Here is a 12,608-nt window from a genome sequence, read left to right on the forward strand (position 1 = left end):
CAGATGAGGATACAGCTCTCTTTAAGGTGAGCAGTGCCGCTGAGCTTATCCAGACTGATAAAGGTTCCTTTATGCAGGCAGAGCGATACCTTTGCAGTGATAATTCAGACTCCAGAGCCCTCACACCATTAAGTATTCCATCACTGAACCGAGGCTTTGTGTTCCTGCTCAGGCAGTCAGCATTCTTCCACCCAGAGAGGTGAGCAACGTTGGAGGATCGATAGCCATAGGAGGAATCATGCTCTGAGGTCATGCTTTCAGATGGGGTTGACTGATCACAAGTCACTGTTCACACCCCTACAGTGGTAGAGCTGCAGTCTGAACAAACTCATGCAGAAAATAATGTGTGCATATTGAGCCAGACCTCTGCAGCCTTTATTCAGGCTTTGTTTCACCAATGTCCATTATTTAACAGCAACGCGTTCAGTTGCAAATGGAGACTCAGGCATTTTAATCCTAGATGGCAATTGGAAGAAAAAAGTTGTACATTCTCGTTATAAAGTCTTGCATCTAGTAAAGGATGCTCACATCATAATACCTAGAACCTGAAATGGTTGATAACTGAGCCACTACATGCATATGAAGCACACAAGATGGTGATGAAGCCAGATAGCTGTGGGAGCTAACAGATGATGAAAGCCGTGTGCCATAAAGACATGCATGGGCAATCACAGCTCATTATAGATGTGTGTGTCAAGAAGTTTCATGGCAAAGGCATTATGCTGTTGAAACCAGTGGCACCAAGAGGAGAGATGCGATGGGAACTCATGGGGCTGTGACTTATGGCTGTTGTCTCGTATGGGCTTGGACAGCCCTGGTTGGTTCCTGTGCCCAGGCCAGTCCTCTCCTCTTGCACCAAGTATCCTGCCACAGATGCTGTGGGACTGCTACATCAGTTTTTTTCCAAGCAAAACTCAAAGCAGATAGCTTCACATCAAGGATGAACCTGATCTTTCACTCTTAATAGCTCCAGATCACAAGATCAGAGAAAAACAGGTCAATATCCATGACTTTGCCAATGTTCAATTGTGCATATGGCTTTCATTTAACAGAAGAGATCTTAACTCCTTTCCCTGAAGCTTTCTCAGCTGGGAGATTCAAACTTCCAATGAACTCATTCTCTGGTGGAAGAAGTTTGGTTTCGTGGAGAGGAAATATGCCATCTGGCAGTACTGGTGCAAAGATTTGCATGATCTTCTTATACCACACATACAGACAAACTACTCTCCAAGTGCTGCTGTGTTCCATGAGGGGGGGATAGTAGCTTAGTAGCTAAAAGCACAGATTCATTAAGTAATCCTTAAAATTACCACAAACCTGGAGAAATCCAGTGGTGTGCTGTTGCACAGGCATTTCCTGGCTTCCTGAGCCAAGAAATACATAGGTACCTCTCTGTTATGGGCAGTATCGTTGTTTTGTAGTAGGACCAAGAACCAGGGAGACCTTCCAGACCTGCCTCTCTCTACCCAAAAATAGGGCAAAGCCTCACAGCCCCCAGACAGACTCACAGCCCATATACAGACCTGGGTCACGGGGATATTGCTATTTCTGCTTGCTCAGCTGTCTTGCACAGACTGCACAGAAAGAGATACAAGAAGCAAGTGCACCAGAGAAAAAAGAAGTGGAAGTGCAGAGCTCTGCTAAGAGAACAGGTTCCTCTCTCTCTGGACTGCTCAACTCCTATCAGTCTGTTAAATCTGCAGGTCAAATATTAAGCAGAAGACAAATTTGAGCTCCATGGAGCGAGATGACTGAAAGTATATAGATGTTGAGAAAAAGGTAAATAAATCCACTAGCCCCACACATGGCTTCACTTCTGTAGACCATTTCAGTTCTTACTTTAATTGGCTCTTTGATTTGTTTCTGATCACTGATCCACAGGGGATGCTTACCGTGTCATACTTTGGCAGAAAATGCAGCATGTGCATAGAAAGCAGCACCAACAATATATTATTTGTGATAGACCAGGATGACATCTCTGAGTTAGTCAGGCAGACATCATGTCTGATTGCCGTACTCACTGCCTTGAGACCCATGGAGACCACTCAGAAGCAAGGAAATAAGCAAATCTGGCTTTCTTAGATGCTGGGCTTTGACAAGCCATTGCCCTTTGTGCCTTTGAATCTCTGCCTGCAGTCTGGTCCCACCAGAGAAGCCCCAGGGAGGCACACAGGAAGGGATGCTGTTTGGCACTCCCTACACTCCATCAATATGGAAGTGGTTTGCACAGTATTTCCCCCTTCCCAGTTTTCCTTAACAATGCACATGGAATAGAAACAAAGAACTGCTTTTAAGGAAGAATCCTATCCCTGATAGTCTATCTATCTAATGTTTGGTGCAGTACACGTGCAAAGTGCTTCCCCAAGGTGGATTCCATGATTCTATAAGAGATGTGGTTTAGTGGGGAAACACTGGTGGTAGGAGGACAGTTGGACTAGACAATCTTGAAGGTCTTTTCCAATCTTGGTGATTCTATGACTAATTTCAAGCCTTTGTGAGTTCAGAACTGCCTGGAATTGTGCTCGTGGATCTGCTGAGTCCACCTCTGCCAGGGATACCACTGTTTCCATGGCAACTCTTCATCTCCCACTTTTGTCATTCCTTTCCCTTTGATTAGATGAGATAATTCCCAGACACAGAACAAGCTAGCAGCACACAGGTGCAGCACAGTTTGCATGAGCACTTGTTTAGATGCCACCTGCCACATGCCACCTGATGTATCCCCACTACAGGCTGCTGCCTCCCCTTGGAGGCCCAGGCCTCTGCTGAATGCTTCTCAGCTCAGAGTGGGAAGGCTTCCAGCTCACCTCCTGCTCCAGAGCAGCACTGAGGACTCTGCAAAGCTCATGCACACCCGCACACTGGAACAGTCCATATCCAGGGTCTGTTAAGTTTATAGTGACTGTATCTAGTGTTCAGAGTTTTCTTCCATTTCTTGGCAATGCTCACACAGCAGTTCTTGCTCTACAGCAATTGGCTGAGGTTGTCAGGGACCTCTGGGTCCATGTGCTCCAACCTCAGGGAGACCCAGAGTTGGGTGCCCAGGTCCACATCCAGGCATCCTTTGAAGATTTCCAAGGAGGATGCTCCACAACCTCTAAAAGACTGGGAGAAGGACAGTAACAGCCCAGCAGGCACGTTTCAATAAAGCTTTTCTTGACTGCAACCACTGCTTCAGATCACTCAGATGCATGTTTTCCTTTTTCCCTACAGTTGGCCATGGGCAGAGCGAGGGGGATCGGATGGTTGTCTCAGATTTCCACGTCTTCATCAGAGACAGCTTGCAGCACATTGATCTCATGAAAAAAGATCATCCAGGGCTGCCCATCCTCATCCTGGGGCACTCCATGGTAAGCATCATCCCCACCCCTCCTTGCAGGGTACAGTCAATTTGTCACCATGCCTAACTGTACAAGATCTGCCTCCTGTATAGCTAGTCCTTAACTCCTCTACCTGGACCATGGCCCTAATTAGTGCCCATTTGCAAAAATTGACCTGTCTTTTAGTAGGACGGTTCAATCATACTGAAAACTCAATAAATCCTACCACCCCCCTACAGCATCGGGCTTCTCCTTTTACCCAGTAACCAGGAGAGCAAGCCCTCCGGAGCTTTGTGAGCAGCCAGGGGATGAAGCACGAAAGCACTGCATAGCCTCATTCTGTTAAACAACCTCACAGGGAAGCGTACCAAGGATTAGGGCCGCCAAAACAAAGGCAATGATTCGGTGAACAGATCTGAAGTCTGGTTCTGACAGCACGGGCCAAATCCCTTTATTCAAGCGAGCAATATTCCCATTGATGTCACTGATCTTCTCCCCCTGCCTTGCCGGAGGAGAGAAAAATAAGTGCTTTGGGATTCAGCCCATGCTCAGATAAACGATTGTTCTTGCATAAGAACGCATGGCATGCTCTGAAGTGCTCGCCGCGCTCCAAAGCCGCTGTAACAAGGAGCTAATTTCCCAGCCAGGTCTTTCAGATGCTTCTCACTGCTGCTCCATTTAACGAGCCCTTGCTTCTCTGGCAGCGCGGAAGGTCACCAAAGATTTCCCCTGGCAACTAATCCTCTGCAAACTTCCCCCAGCAAGCCAGCCAAGTGCCTGCATCCCCCAGCCCTCCTGTCCTCAGGCTGAGCCTGGCCACACTTGGCTCAAAGTGATGTGCAGGGTGCATGGAGTCAGGATGGGCTGGTGGTGGACAAGAAGATTATTTAACTCCCAGTAATGAGTGAGGATTTCTGCATGCTGGGTAGTTCGGCAGAAATTGTTTGCTTTTTTGAACTAAATCCTTCCAGTAACAGGATTACTACATAAGTGAGATGTTGTGATCTGCATTAAGCCGTGTTACCTTGCATTGCAGGGGGGAGCCATCTCCATCCTGACAGCCAGCGAGAGACCCAATGACTTCTCAGGCATGCTGCTAATCTCTCCTCTGGTGGTTGCTAGCCCAGAAGTTGCCACCCCCATCAAGGTAAGAGCCAATCCCCAGTGCACCCAGTCATCGCCTCAACAGGTTTCCTTCCACGGAGACTTCCAGCCTCCTCCCATCAGGACAAGGGAAAATGGTTAACAAACTAAAACTGGGGAGATTTAGACTGGATATAGGGTAGGGTTTTTCATTTTTATTTTTTTACAGTAAGGGCACTGGCACAGGCTGCCCAGAGAGGTGGTGGTGCCCCATCCCTGGACACAGCCAAGGTCAGGCTGGATGGGCTCTGAGCACCTGAGGGAGCTGTGGGTGTCCCTGTTCATTGAAGGGGGGTAGGACTGATGGCTTTTAAGGGGCCCTTCCGACTCAAATGAAGTTATGGTAACACCAAACCCACTGAGATAGATACCACCTGAATGCCAGTCAGTACATTGCTTTGGAGTGCCTCTCTCACAGCTGCACCCACTGTTTGGAGGGGAAGCAAATCCTGAACTCATCCAGAAAAGCTTATTTAAATGGAAGCCAGAGAGCAATGCACTACAGGAGGTGGCAGCAGACTGTGCCATCATCACACGCCCCGCAGCAACCCACGCAGCACTGGCCTTCCCCTTCCTCTCAGTTTTCTCCCTGACTCATACAAAGTCTGGTACAGTTCAACACAGGCTGCTGGCAGTGTCAGGCTGGGGTTATTTTTGACATTTGGGGGATGATTGATTTCTAAACAAAACTAGAGCTCTTGAGTCCCAGGAATCCATGAGCCTGAATGGCTTCCAGCTAGAGCATCAACAGCAGCATCTTGGCTTGGTACCATTGCTGGTCCTTGTGCAGCATCTCCTTCTGTTAGCATTTAGGCTTTACCTCCTCCAGTCCACCTCTCCTATCCTGGGTTATGTCTGACCCCAGTTTGCACTGCCTGCTCTGCCCTTCCCCAGGGAGGCAGACAACCCTCAGCTCTCCCCTCCTTTCTGGATACTTAAAAGAATAAACAACTCTAAAAAGAAACTGTAAGCAAAGGGAAGGACCAGCTAAGACAGAAGTAATGAGAGAACAACTCATTCCCACAGACCTTGTCCCTTTAACCTCTCCTTCGTCTCCTTCTAGGGCTAGCTTCTCATTTTAATCTACTTCTGAACTATTTCCCATCTTTTTTTTTTCCCTGAGAAAAAGGAAACATCTTGCCTCAGCTTTCAGCATAATTCTGTCACACCTTTTACTGTACCTAACCCACCAACTGACCCCGCAAAAGAAGAATACAAGCCCCAAGGGTGGCTTTTAATCATCTCGTTTTTCCATAGAAGGAAACGTGTTGAGACCTTCAGTCTTCAAATGCCAAAGCCTGCTGAGAGCTGCACCACCTGGATGCCAGTCAGTGTTTTCCTCATGAGTGACTCCCCACAGGTGGAAAATACAGCTCTAAGAGGAAGAAAAGCTTTCTATTCAGTTTGCTAGATGCTAAATCCTTTCTGAAATAGGGACTAACCAGCTCTATGGAAACCAGTATTATTGCAGTTTGGTTTCTTGCAGGTCAGTAGCAGATAGTAGATAAGCTTCAGTTCAGTTCCTAATCTCCAACTGAAGCGTTGCAAAGTTGTTTATGGGGTCACATTCCTAGGGAGCATCTTGAGCACAATAACAAAAGTTCACAGCACATTCCCTTCTCCCTCAGATCTATTGCTGCTTCTTAAAACTGGTAAAAATGTAATTATTTCTGAAATATTTCTGCTCTGTCAAATATATTTGAAGTCATTCCTGGAGTTGGAAAGATATTTGCAAGAGAAAAGAGTGAAAACAAGCAGAATATTCCTGCAAAAGCTGCCACTTCCCAAAAAGTTGAGCTGGAAACACTTGTGTGCTTTTCCCTTCTCGGAGACAAAGGACCCAGCATTGGTGCCAGTGCCTCCGAGGCACAAAGGCTTTGGTTTTGCCCTGGAACCGGTGTGACTTCCAGGCCATGAGCCATTCCCCAAGGTCCACTGCATTCAGCCCATTGCTGGGGCAGTTTCCTGCTGAGCAGGAATTTACCTTGGCTACACAAGTAGCTCAGAGCAGTGACACAATTCATCCAGTGCCCTGTGACTCCCGGTAGGAACACCTACCTGAGAGCAGGATCCTGCTGCTCTCTCTGGACCAAACTTGGCTCTGAGCCTTCTGAATTTCAAAGGATGCAAAGAGACAGAAATCACATGTGCTCATGAGAATAAGAAAGCCTGTCCTGCTGAATTTCTGCTGCTGAATGCTGTGAAACAGAGTGGGCTGCACAATCTCATAGGAAATAATCCCTACCCCCAGCATGTGCCTTACAGAATCAGTACACAAGATTGGCTCTTTGCTTTGAGTTTTCCATTTGGCCTCTTGCTGAGGTATGAAAGCATAATACCTGGCATATCCTTGATCATATACCATCTCATTTTCCTGATATCCCATCTCCCTGACATCCCCGTACCCATTGCTCTCAGCCTGATACCAATAGTTTATTAGTGTTTCTTCCAGAGATTTTTCTGCTCAGCAAAACCAGCCTGGCTAGCATATGCAGCTCACCTATTTGACAATCCAGCTCACTTGTTGGTGAGCTGAACTAAAAAGCATTCACTCAAGCAGTTGGTCAAGAAGAGATCTTGATAGAGAAGTAAGCACATAGAGGTGCGTGGGGACAGAGATTATTTTGTTCAGAAGAAACATGTCTACACCACAAAGCATCCATGCAGTTAAACCAATGCAAAACCCATGAACTGAGCTTTGAGTTGCACTTCCAGTCAAGAGGCAACGTTCAGCACTCCATTTCAATCTTATCCCAAGATGATTCTCACAGAGAGATGTGAGATCTGAACAGTGTTAGGACTTCACACACCTGCACTGAGCAGCTCAAACAGCTGATGCTTTAAAGCATCACCCTCAGCCCAGCCAATATTCCCAGCATTGCACTCTTGGTCATTTGGGAGCAGTTATCTCAAGAACCAACAATTGCCACTTTGAACCAACAGGGACAAAAACCTTCATATATCAAACACAGCCAGCCCTTCAATAGCATGGCTTTTAATTAAAGTCCAGCATGTCACAGGTTGTATTACATTGCTCATAATCATTAAAAGCTCAGGGGAACCTTTTGTCTCTTTGATTGTAACATAAAACTTGAGTTCTCTACTTGATGTGACCTTGACTCACAGGACAAGAGATAACAGCCTTAAGTTGTGCCAGGGGAGGTTCGGGTTGGATATTAGGAACAGTTCCTCCTTAGAAAGAGCAGTGATGCACTGGCATGCTGGGAGCACTGGAGTCACTGTGCCTGGAGATGTTTGAGAACTGTGGAGATGTGGCACTGAGGGACATGGCACGGTGGGGATGGGTTGACAGTTGGACTTTGTGATCTTAGAGATGGCTTATGGCTTAGTAGCTTGTGGTACTAATAGGAATGGGAGGGTGGTTGGACTAGATGATCTTGCAGGTCGTTTCCAACCTTATGATTCTGTGATCTTTTCCAACCTTAATGATTCAATGAATCCAAATATGGATGGTGTACCGCCTGCAGATCTGAAGACCATCCAGAAGTCAGAATCCTTTCCCAATGAGACTTTCATACCCAAAGGTTCTGCCTGTGTGTAAATAGGAGTTCCTGCACACACAGGAAATACATGGGCACTTCTGACATGCTATCTACAGAGCCTGGGGCTTCCCTTACACAGCTGAACATCAGAAACAACTGCACCGACACCACTCACCTGGGCTAGAAGTGCTTGGGACCAGATCCAGCTGTATTTCTATAGCAGTTTGGCAGAACTCCAGATACGTGCAGAAGCTCCAGGAATTTTCCAAAGCATGTCACAGAGATCATCTGTGGGCTGTGGAAATAAGCACGTATCATCAGAACAGAGAAATGGTTCACACTGGATCTGACAAGTGTGCAGCTCATCACCATCAAACATATTACTTCTAAAATGTGAGAGTACATCAACTTACTGTACCCTAAAGCTGAATTTAGAAGTAAAGAAAGCCTTTCTCCCTATTTTATGAGTTGTAGGCCTAATTATCTATGGTCTTAATAACAACATGTGGATTTTGCAACTGATATTCTAAACAGATCTTGAGAGAGCAACCGCTAATCTCTCATGCCAAGGCTTTCCTCCTCACTTAGCAATCATTAGGCACAGGAACTCACCCTAGCACTTAACTCAGGCTCCAATTTTAGGGCAGCCTAATTGCCTAATGTTGACACAGTAATGTTCAGAGGCAGGAACATCCAAACCAGTATTCAGATCTCAGGTTCTGAGGTTGTTTCTCTTGGCCTCCATAGACTGCAAAGAAAACCTACAATAATTACATTTCCAAATTAAATATCTTAGCCAAGGATCTGCAGTTACTTTATGTATATCTGGGTCACTGTAAGTGGCTTAGAGAAGCAAAATGCTGCAGCATTGTCAGCACAAAGTCCTTGTCTAGAATTCATTCAGATGAATTCCTCAAATCATCACATCACATTAACACAAGAGAAACCCTCATTCTTGCTCATTGTACTTGCACCTGGGTGGATGTATTTTTAGTGGGTCAGCTCAGTAGAGTTACTTTTATTCACACAGTGCCATTTTAACATGGTTTAGAGGGCACAGTGGGGATGAATTGATGATCTTAACAGTCTTCTCCACCTTAATGATTTTAGGGAATGACGACGTCTGTGTAAGAACAGGCAGCAGCAGATATAGATACTCCAAACGCAAGAAAAACAGAGGTCACAATTCAATAATAAAAAAACCACTTACCCCATTCCAAGATCAGGGCACACTAAACACTTTCAGGGAGATAATCCCCAAGTAGAGGTGCTTCCCTTATGGCTGCCAGCCTTTAAATGAGGTTAGGAAGCAGTGTACCCACAGTCCACCCCCTTTCAATCACCCAGATCAATTGCTTCCACCTGTGCTCCCAGGGCTGGCTACACTCCTTCACCAGGTGCTCAATCACTGGTTCAAGCCCTGACCTAACAGTTCCCATAAACCTGTTATAGTCATATCCAGCCCAAAGCACAGGTGCTCAGATCTGCTGTGAGTCTTTACAGCTTGTCACGTTGGATGACTTTGACTGCAACCCTGTGTTATTCCTCTAATATCATAATTACTCTGCCATGTATCATCTGCGATCCGAAATGTCAGAGCGCTTCAGTAGTGATTAAATCTAAGCAGAAACAGGGAACATAGGTGACAGCTCACCTGCAGGTACTGACTGAGGGGCACAGAGGGGCTGTAACATAGACCAGCATACACTAATGGCACAATTTTCTCAAGTGCTGATCACTTAATTAAAGACAGATACCAAAGATCAGAGCAGAAGCGTGGTACCGACGTACTTGTAGTGCTATTCAAATGAAAGATGCTACCCTTTCATCTGCCAGCAGTTTCAGGCCTGGGCTGCTGAATGCTTTTGTGTTTCCTTCCCAGGAGACAAGTGAGCAATAGATTCCTTTGCCAACGCATGCACATTTTTGTTGGTGTTTATTTGCAGGTTCCCCTGAGGATCTGCCTATCAGAAAGAGTGCAGCCTAGGCAACTCCTGTAAATGGCACGGAGTGTGCACTGCAGTCCAAAATCAGAGCTGGGGCAGCAGGGCAGGGCAGTGAGAACCAGAAAAAAAACAGCTCCATGGGGAATGGAAACAGCTTTTTCTTATCAAGGTGCCTCACTGATGCCTCTTTGAGAGTGAGAAAAAAGGAAGGGGTGATGAAGCTGCAGTGTGGTGGACGGAGAGCTGACACATGTCAGACCTGCACACCCCCCCAGTCCCAGGAGCAGTTTAAACACTCACTTCAAGAGAAATGTTTTAAATATAGGACAGATCTCTCTACTGTGTCAGCTGACATTCCTCAACTGTTTAACTTCAGTGCTGATTCCCACCAGCTCAGGATTAGGTCCTCTATATCTCTCTTGCCCTGACCAGCTCCTTAACTACTTGCTTTCCTCTCCCACAGGTTTTTGCAGCAAAAGTACTCAACCTCGTGCTTCCAAACTTGTCGCTGGGATCAATAGATCCAAATGCAATTTCCCGGAACAAGAAGGAGGTGAGAACCTTAATGCCACTTAAAGTTACTGCATGCTCAGTACCCTTTTGTAGTCCTCTCTTTTCTGTTAAAAATAATTAAATAAAAAAAAAAAGCATTTTTCTAAATCTCTCGGGCTAGATCCATGCCCTTTTGCACAGAGCAGAATATGTGGCTCACCATGGGAAAGCAGCCCTTGGTCCCTGCATACCTCCTGCACCCATGATTGCTCTGGGTGTCCCTTCTGTACCACCACCTCTCCTCACAACCAGCTCATGCAGGTTGCAAATGTTACTGAAGGCTGCATTTCCAAACCTGCTCTTTGCTGTGCAAAACTCCAATGCAAGAGGTTGGTATTCCTGCTTACACACCAGAATGGCATTGTGCTGAATGCATTCAGACAGATGAAAAAAGCGTGCTTGCCCCAAAGACCTTGCTACAAGGTCTCCTGGATTGCAGTCTGGCTCTGTCACAGCCTTTCTGAACAAATCATGTATTCTTTCTGTGCCTGGGAATAATGCTGAAGTGAGCTGCAATTGAAGCAGCCATTGTAACGACCTAATTCCAGCTCCACTGCCAAGGTGAATGGAGTGGTTCCAGGATCAACTTCTCTCAGTGTCACCACAGCTTGAGACTCTTCTCCCATTCATACCACCTCCTGGCAATAACCATTGCTTCCCATTCATGCCACCATTGGCACAGCCAGGTGTCCTTGCAACTGCTGCCACAATACATGACAGTTCTCTTTCCTTCTTGGTGTGGAGGGAGGAGAGCAAGCAGGGAAGCTTGGTCTACAGGTGAGCGAAGTTGCTTGGTCCAGAGAGGGAGTGACCCAGAACTTGGTGTATTTCAGAAAGTTTGAATGGAGAACGCAGCACCCAAGGACGTCTCAAAAGCAGGGGAGCTCAATGCCATAGCAGGTTGTTCCATTGACAAATGCTGTCACTTCTCCTGCTGTTCATGCAGTGCTAGAATTGAAGCTGAAAGGATCAGGAGCGAAGACGATGTCAGCTGACGCAATGCATCAGCTTCAGCACATTCCTCCCTTTGACTCACCTGTTAGGAAACTGCAAAGAAAAGGAGTCTTATGGAATAGAATCACAGAATCGTGAAGGTTGGAAAAGTCCTCTGTGATCACATAGTCCAACTACCACCACTACTGCCCTCCAAGCACATCCCTCAGTGCCACATCTCCATGGTTCTGGAACACCTCGGGCAAAGTGACTCCACCACTCCCTGGGCAGCCTATGCCAGTGCATTACCACCTTTTTGGAGAATAAATTCTTCCTAATACTCAACCTGAATATTTCCTGGCACAACTTGAGGCTGTACCCTCTTGCCCTATTGAAGAGCCACCAGGTTTCCATGGTTCTGGCCCAGGAATTTAAAGGTGCTCCCTGTCCAGGAGCAGTGAGCATGGCTGGAACATGCAGCTCTCTGCCTGGCTCAAGGTCATTACGTGGCACTGTGTGTCCCAGCTGCTCTTTAAGGAAGGCAGTTTTAAGCACACCTGCTTCCAACAGCTGGATCTTCTGCTGGAAATTGCTGCACTACAGAGCATGACAAGAGAAAAGTGCTGATGGGAGACAACCCGGTCATAACACATTTAGAAAAGTGTCAGTGAACTTCCTTAATTTACCACACAATATTGTCCAAATATTTTCTTATTCCATGGGAACAATTTATAACAAATGCTATCCTGTGTTTTTTTTCCCACCCAAATATTTGCCGCTGCTCCCACTGCTGTGTGATGCTCCAAGTCTCAAGAGCTTCCTGTGTGTTGTTTTTCCTCTGCCCTTTCCCTTTCCGTGCAGGAAGGGAAAGCATTTCACAACACATGAGAACAGGTCTGCTTTGGCACGCCTGCTCACAGTGCAGTGGTCCTCAGGAGAAGACTCCCACTCCTCCCTGCTCTGCTGCCTGCCCACCTGCACATGAACTTGCCTCTGGCATAGCAGCAGTGGGCTGCAATGCGCTCACCAAAGGCACTCCAGCATCTCGTCTTCTGGCTGCCACTGGCACACACTCCACCCTCCCTTTGGACTCGGGTTGCACGGCCTCAAAGCACGCAATGTGCTGGAAACATCCATTATTTATATGTTAAACATATTCTTCTGCCCAGCCAACTTTTCGTTCTCTGGAAATGTTTTTGGGATGTCATCCA

General features: G+C 46.6%; 1 protein-coding gene and 1 long non-coding RNA gene across 6 annotated transcripts in view; one reads left to right on the plus strand and one right to left on the minus strand.

Moving 5' to 3' along the window:
- Positions 1–8,373, minus strand: part of LOC128078521 (uncharacterized) — a 43,048-nt gene extending 34,675 nt beyond the window's left edge. Inside the window, exon 1 of the long non-coding RNA XR_008205690.1 lies at positions 8,142–8,373. This is a non-coding gene — a long non-coding RNA (uncharacterized LOC128078521). The remainder of the gene's footprint in view (positions 1–8,141) is intronic.
- MGLL (monoglyceride lipase) overlaps positions 1–12,608 on the plus strand; it is an 89,253-nt gene that overhangs the window by 71,447 nt on the left and 5,198 nt on the right. For all 5 annotated transcript variants that reach the window (XM_052678792.1, XM_052678794.1, XM_052678793.1 and 2 more), the window contains 3 exons: positions 3,214–3,350; positions 4,357–4,467; positions 10,376–10,465. In XM_052678792.1, the coding sequence (XP_052534752.1) occupies positions 3,214–3,350; positions 4,357–4,467; positions 10,376–10,465 (338 nt within the window). The remainder of the gene's footprint in view (positions 1–3,213; positions 3,351–4,356; positions 4,468–10,375; positions 10,466–12,608) is intronic.

This window comes from Tympanuchus pallidicinctus, unplaced genomic scaffold (genome assembly GCF_026119805.1).
Source record: "Tympanuchus pallidicinctus isolate F22 unplaced genomic scaffold, pur_lepc_1.0 scaffold17, whole genome shotgun sequence".
NCBI classification, from domain to species: Eukaryota; Metazoa; Chordata; class Aves; order Galliformes; family Phasianidae; genus Tympanuchus; species Tympanuchus pallidicinctus.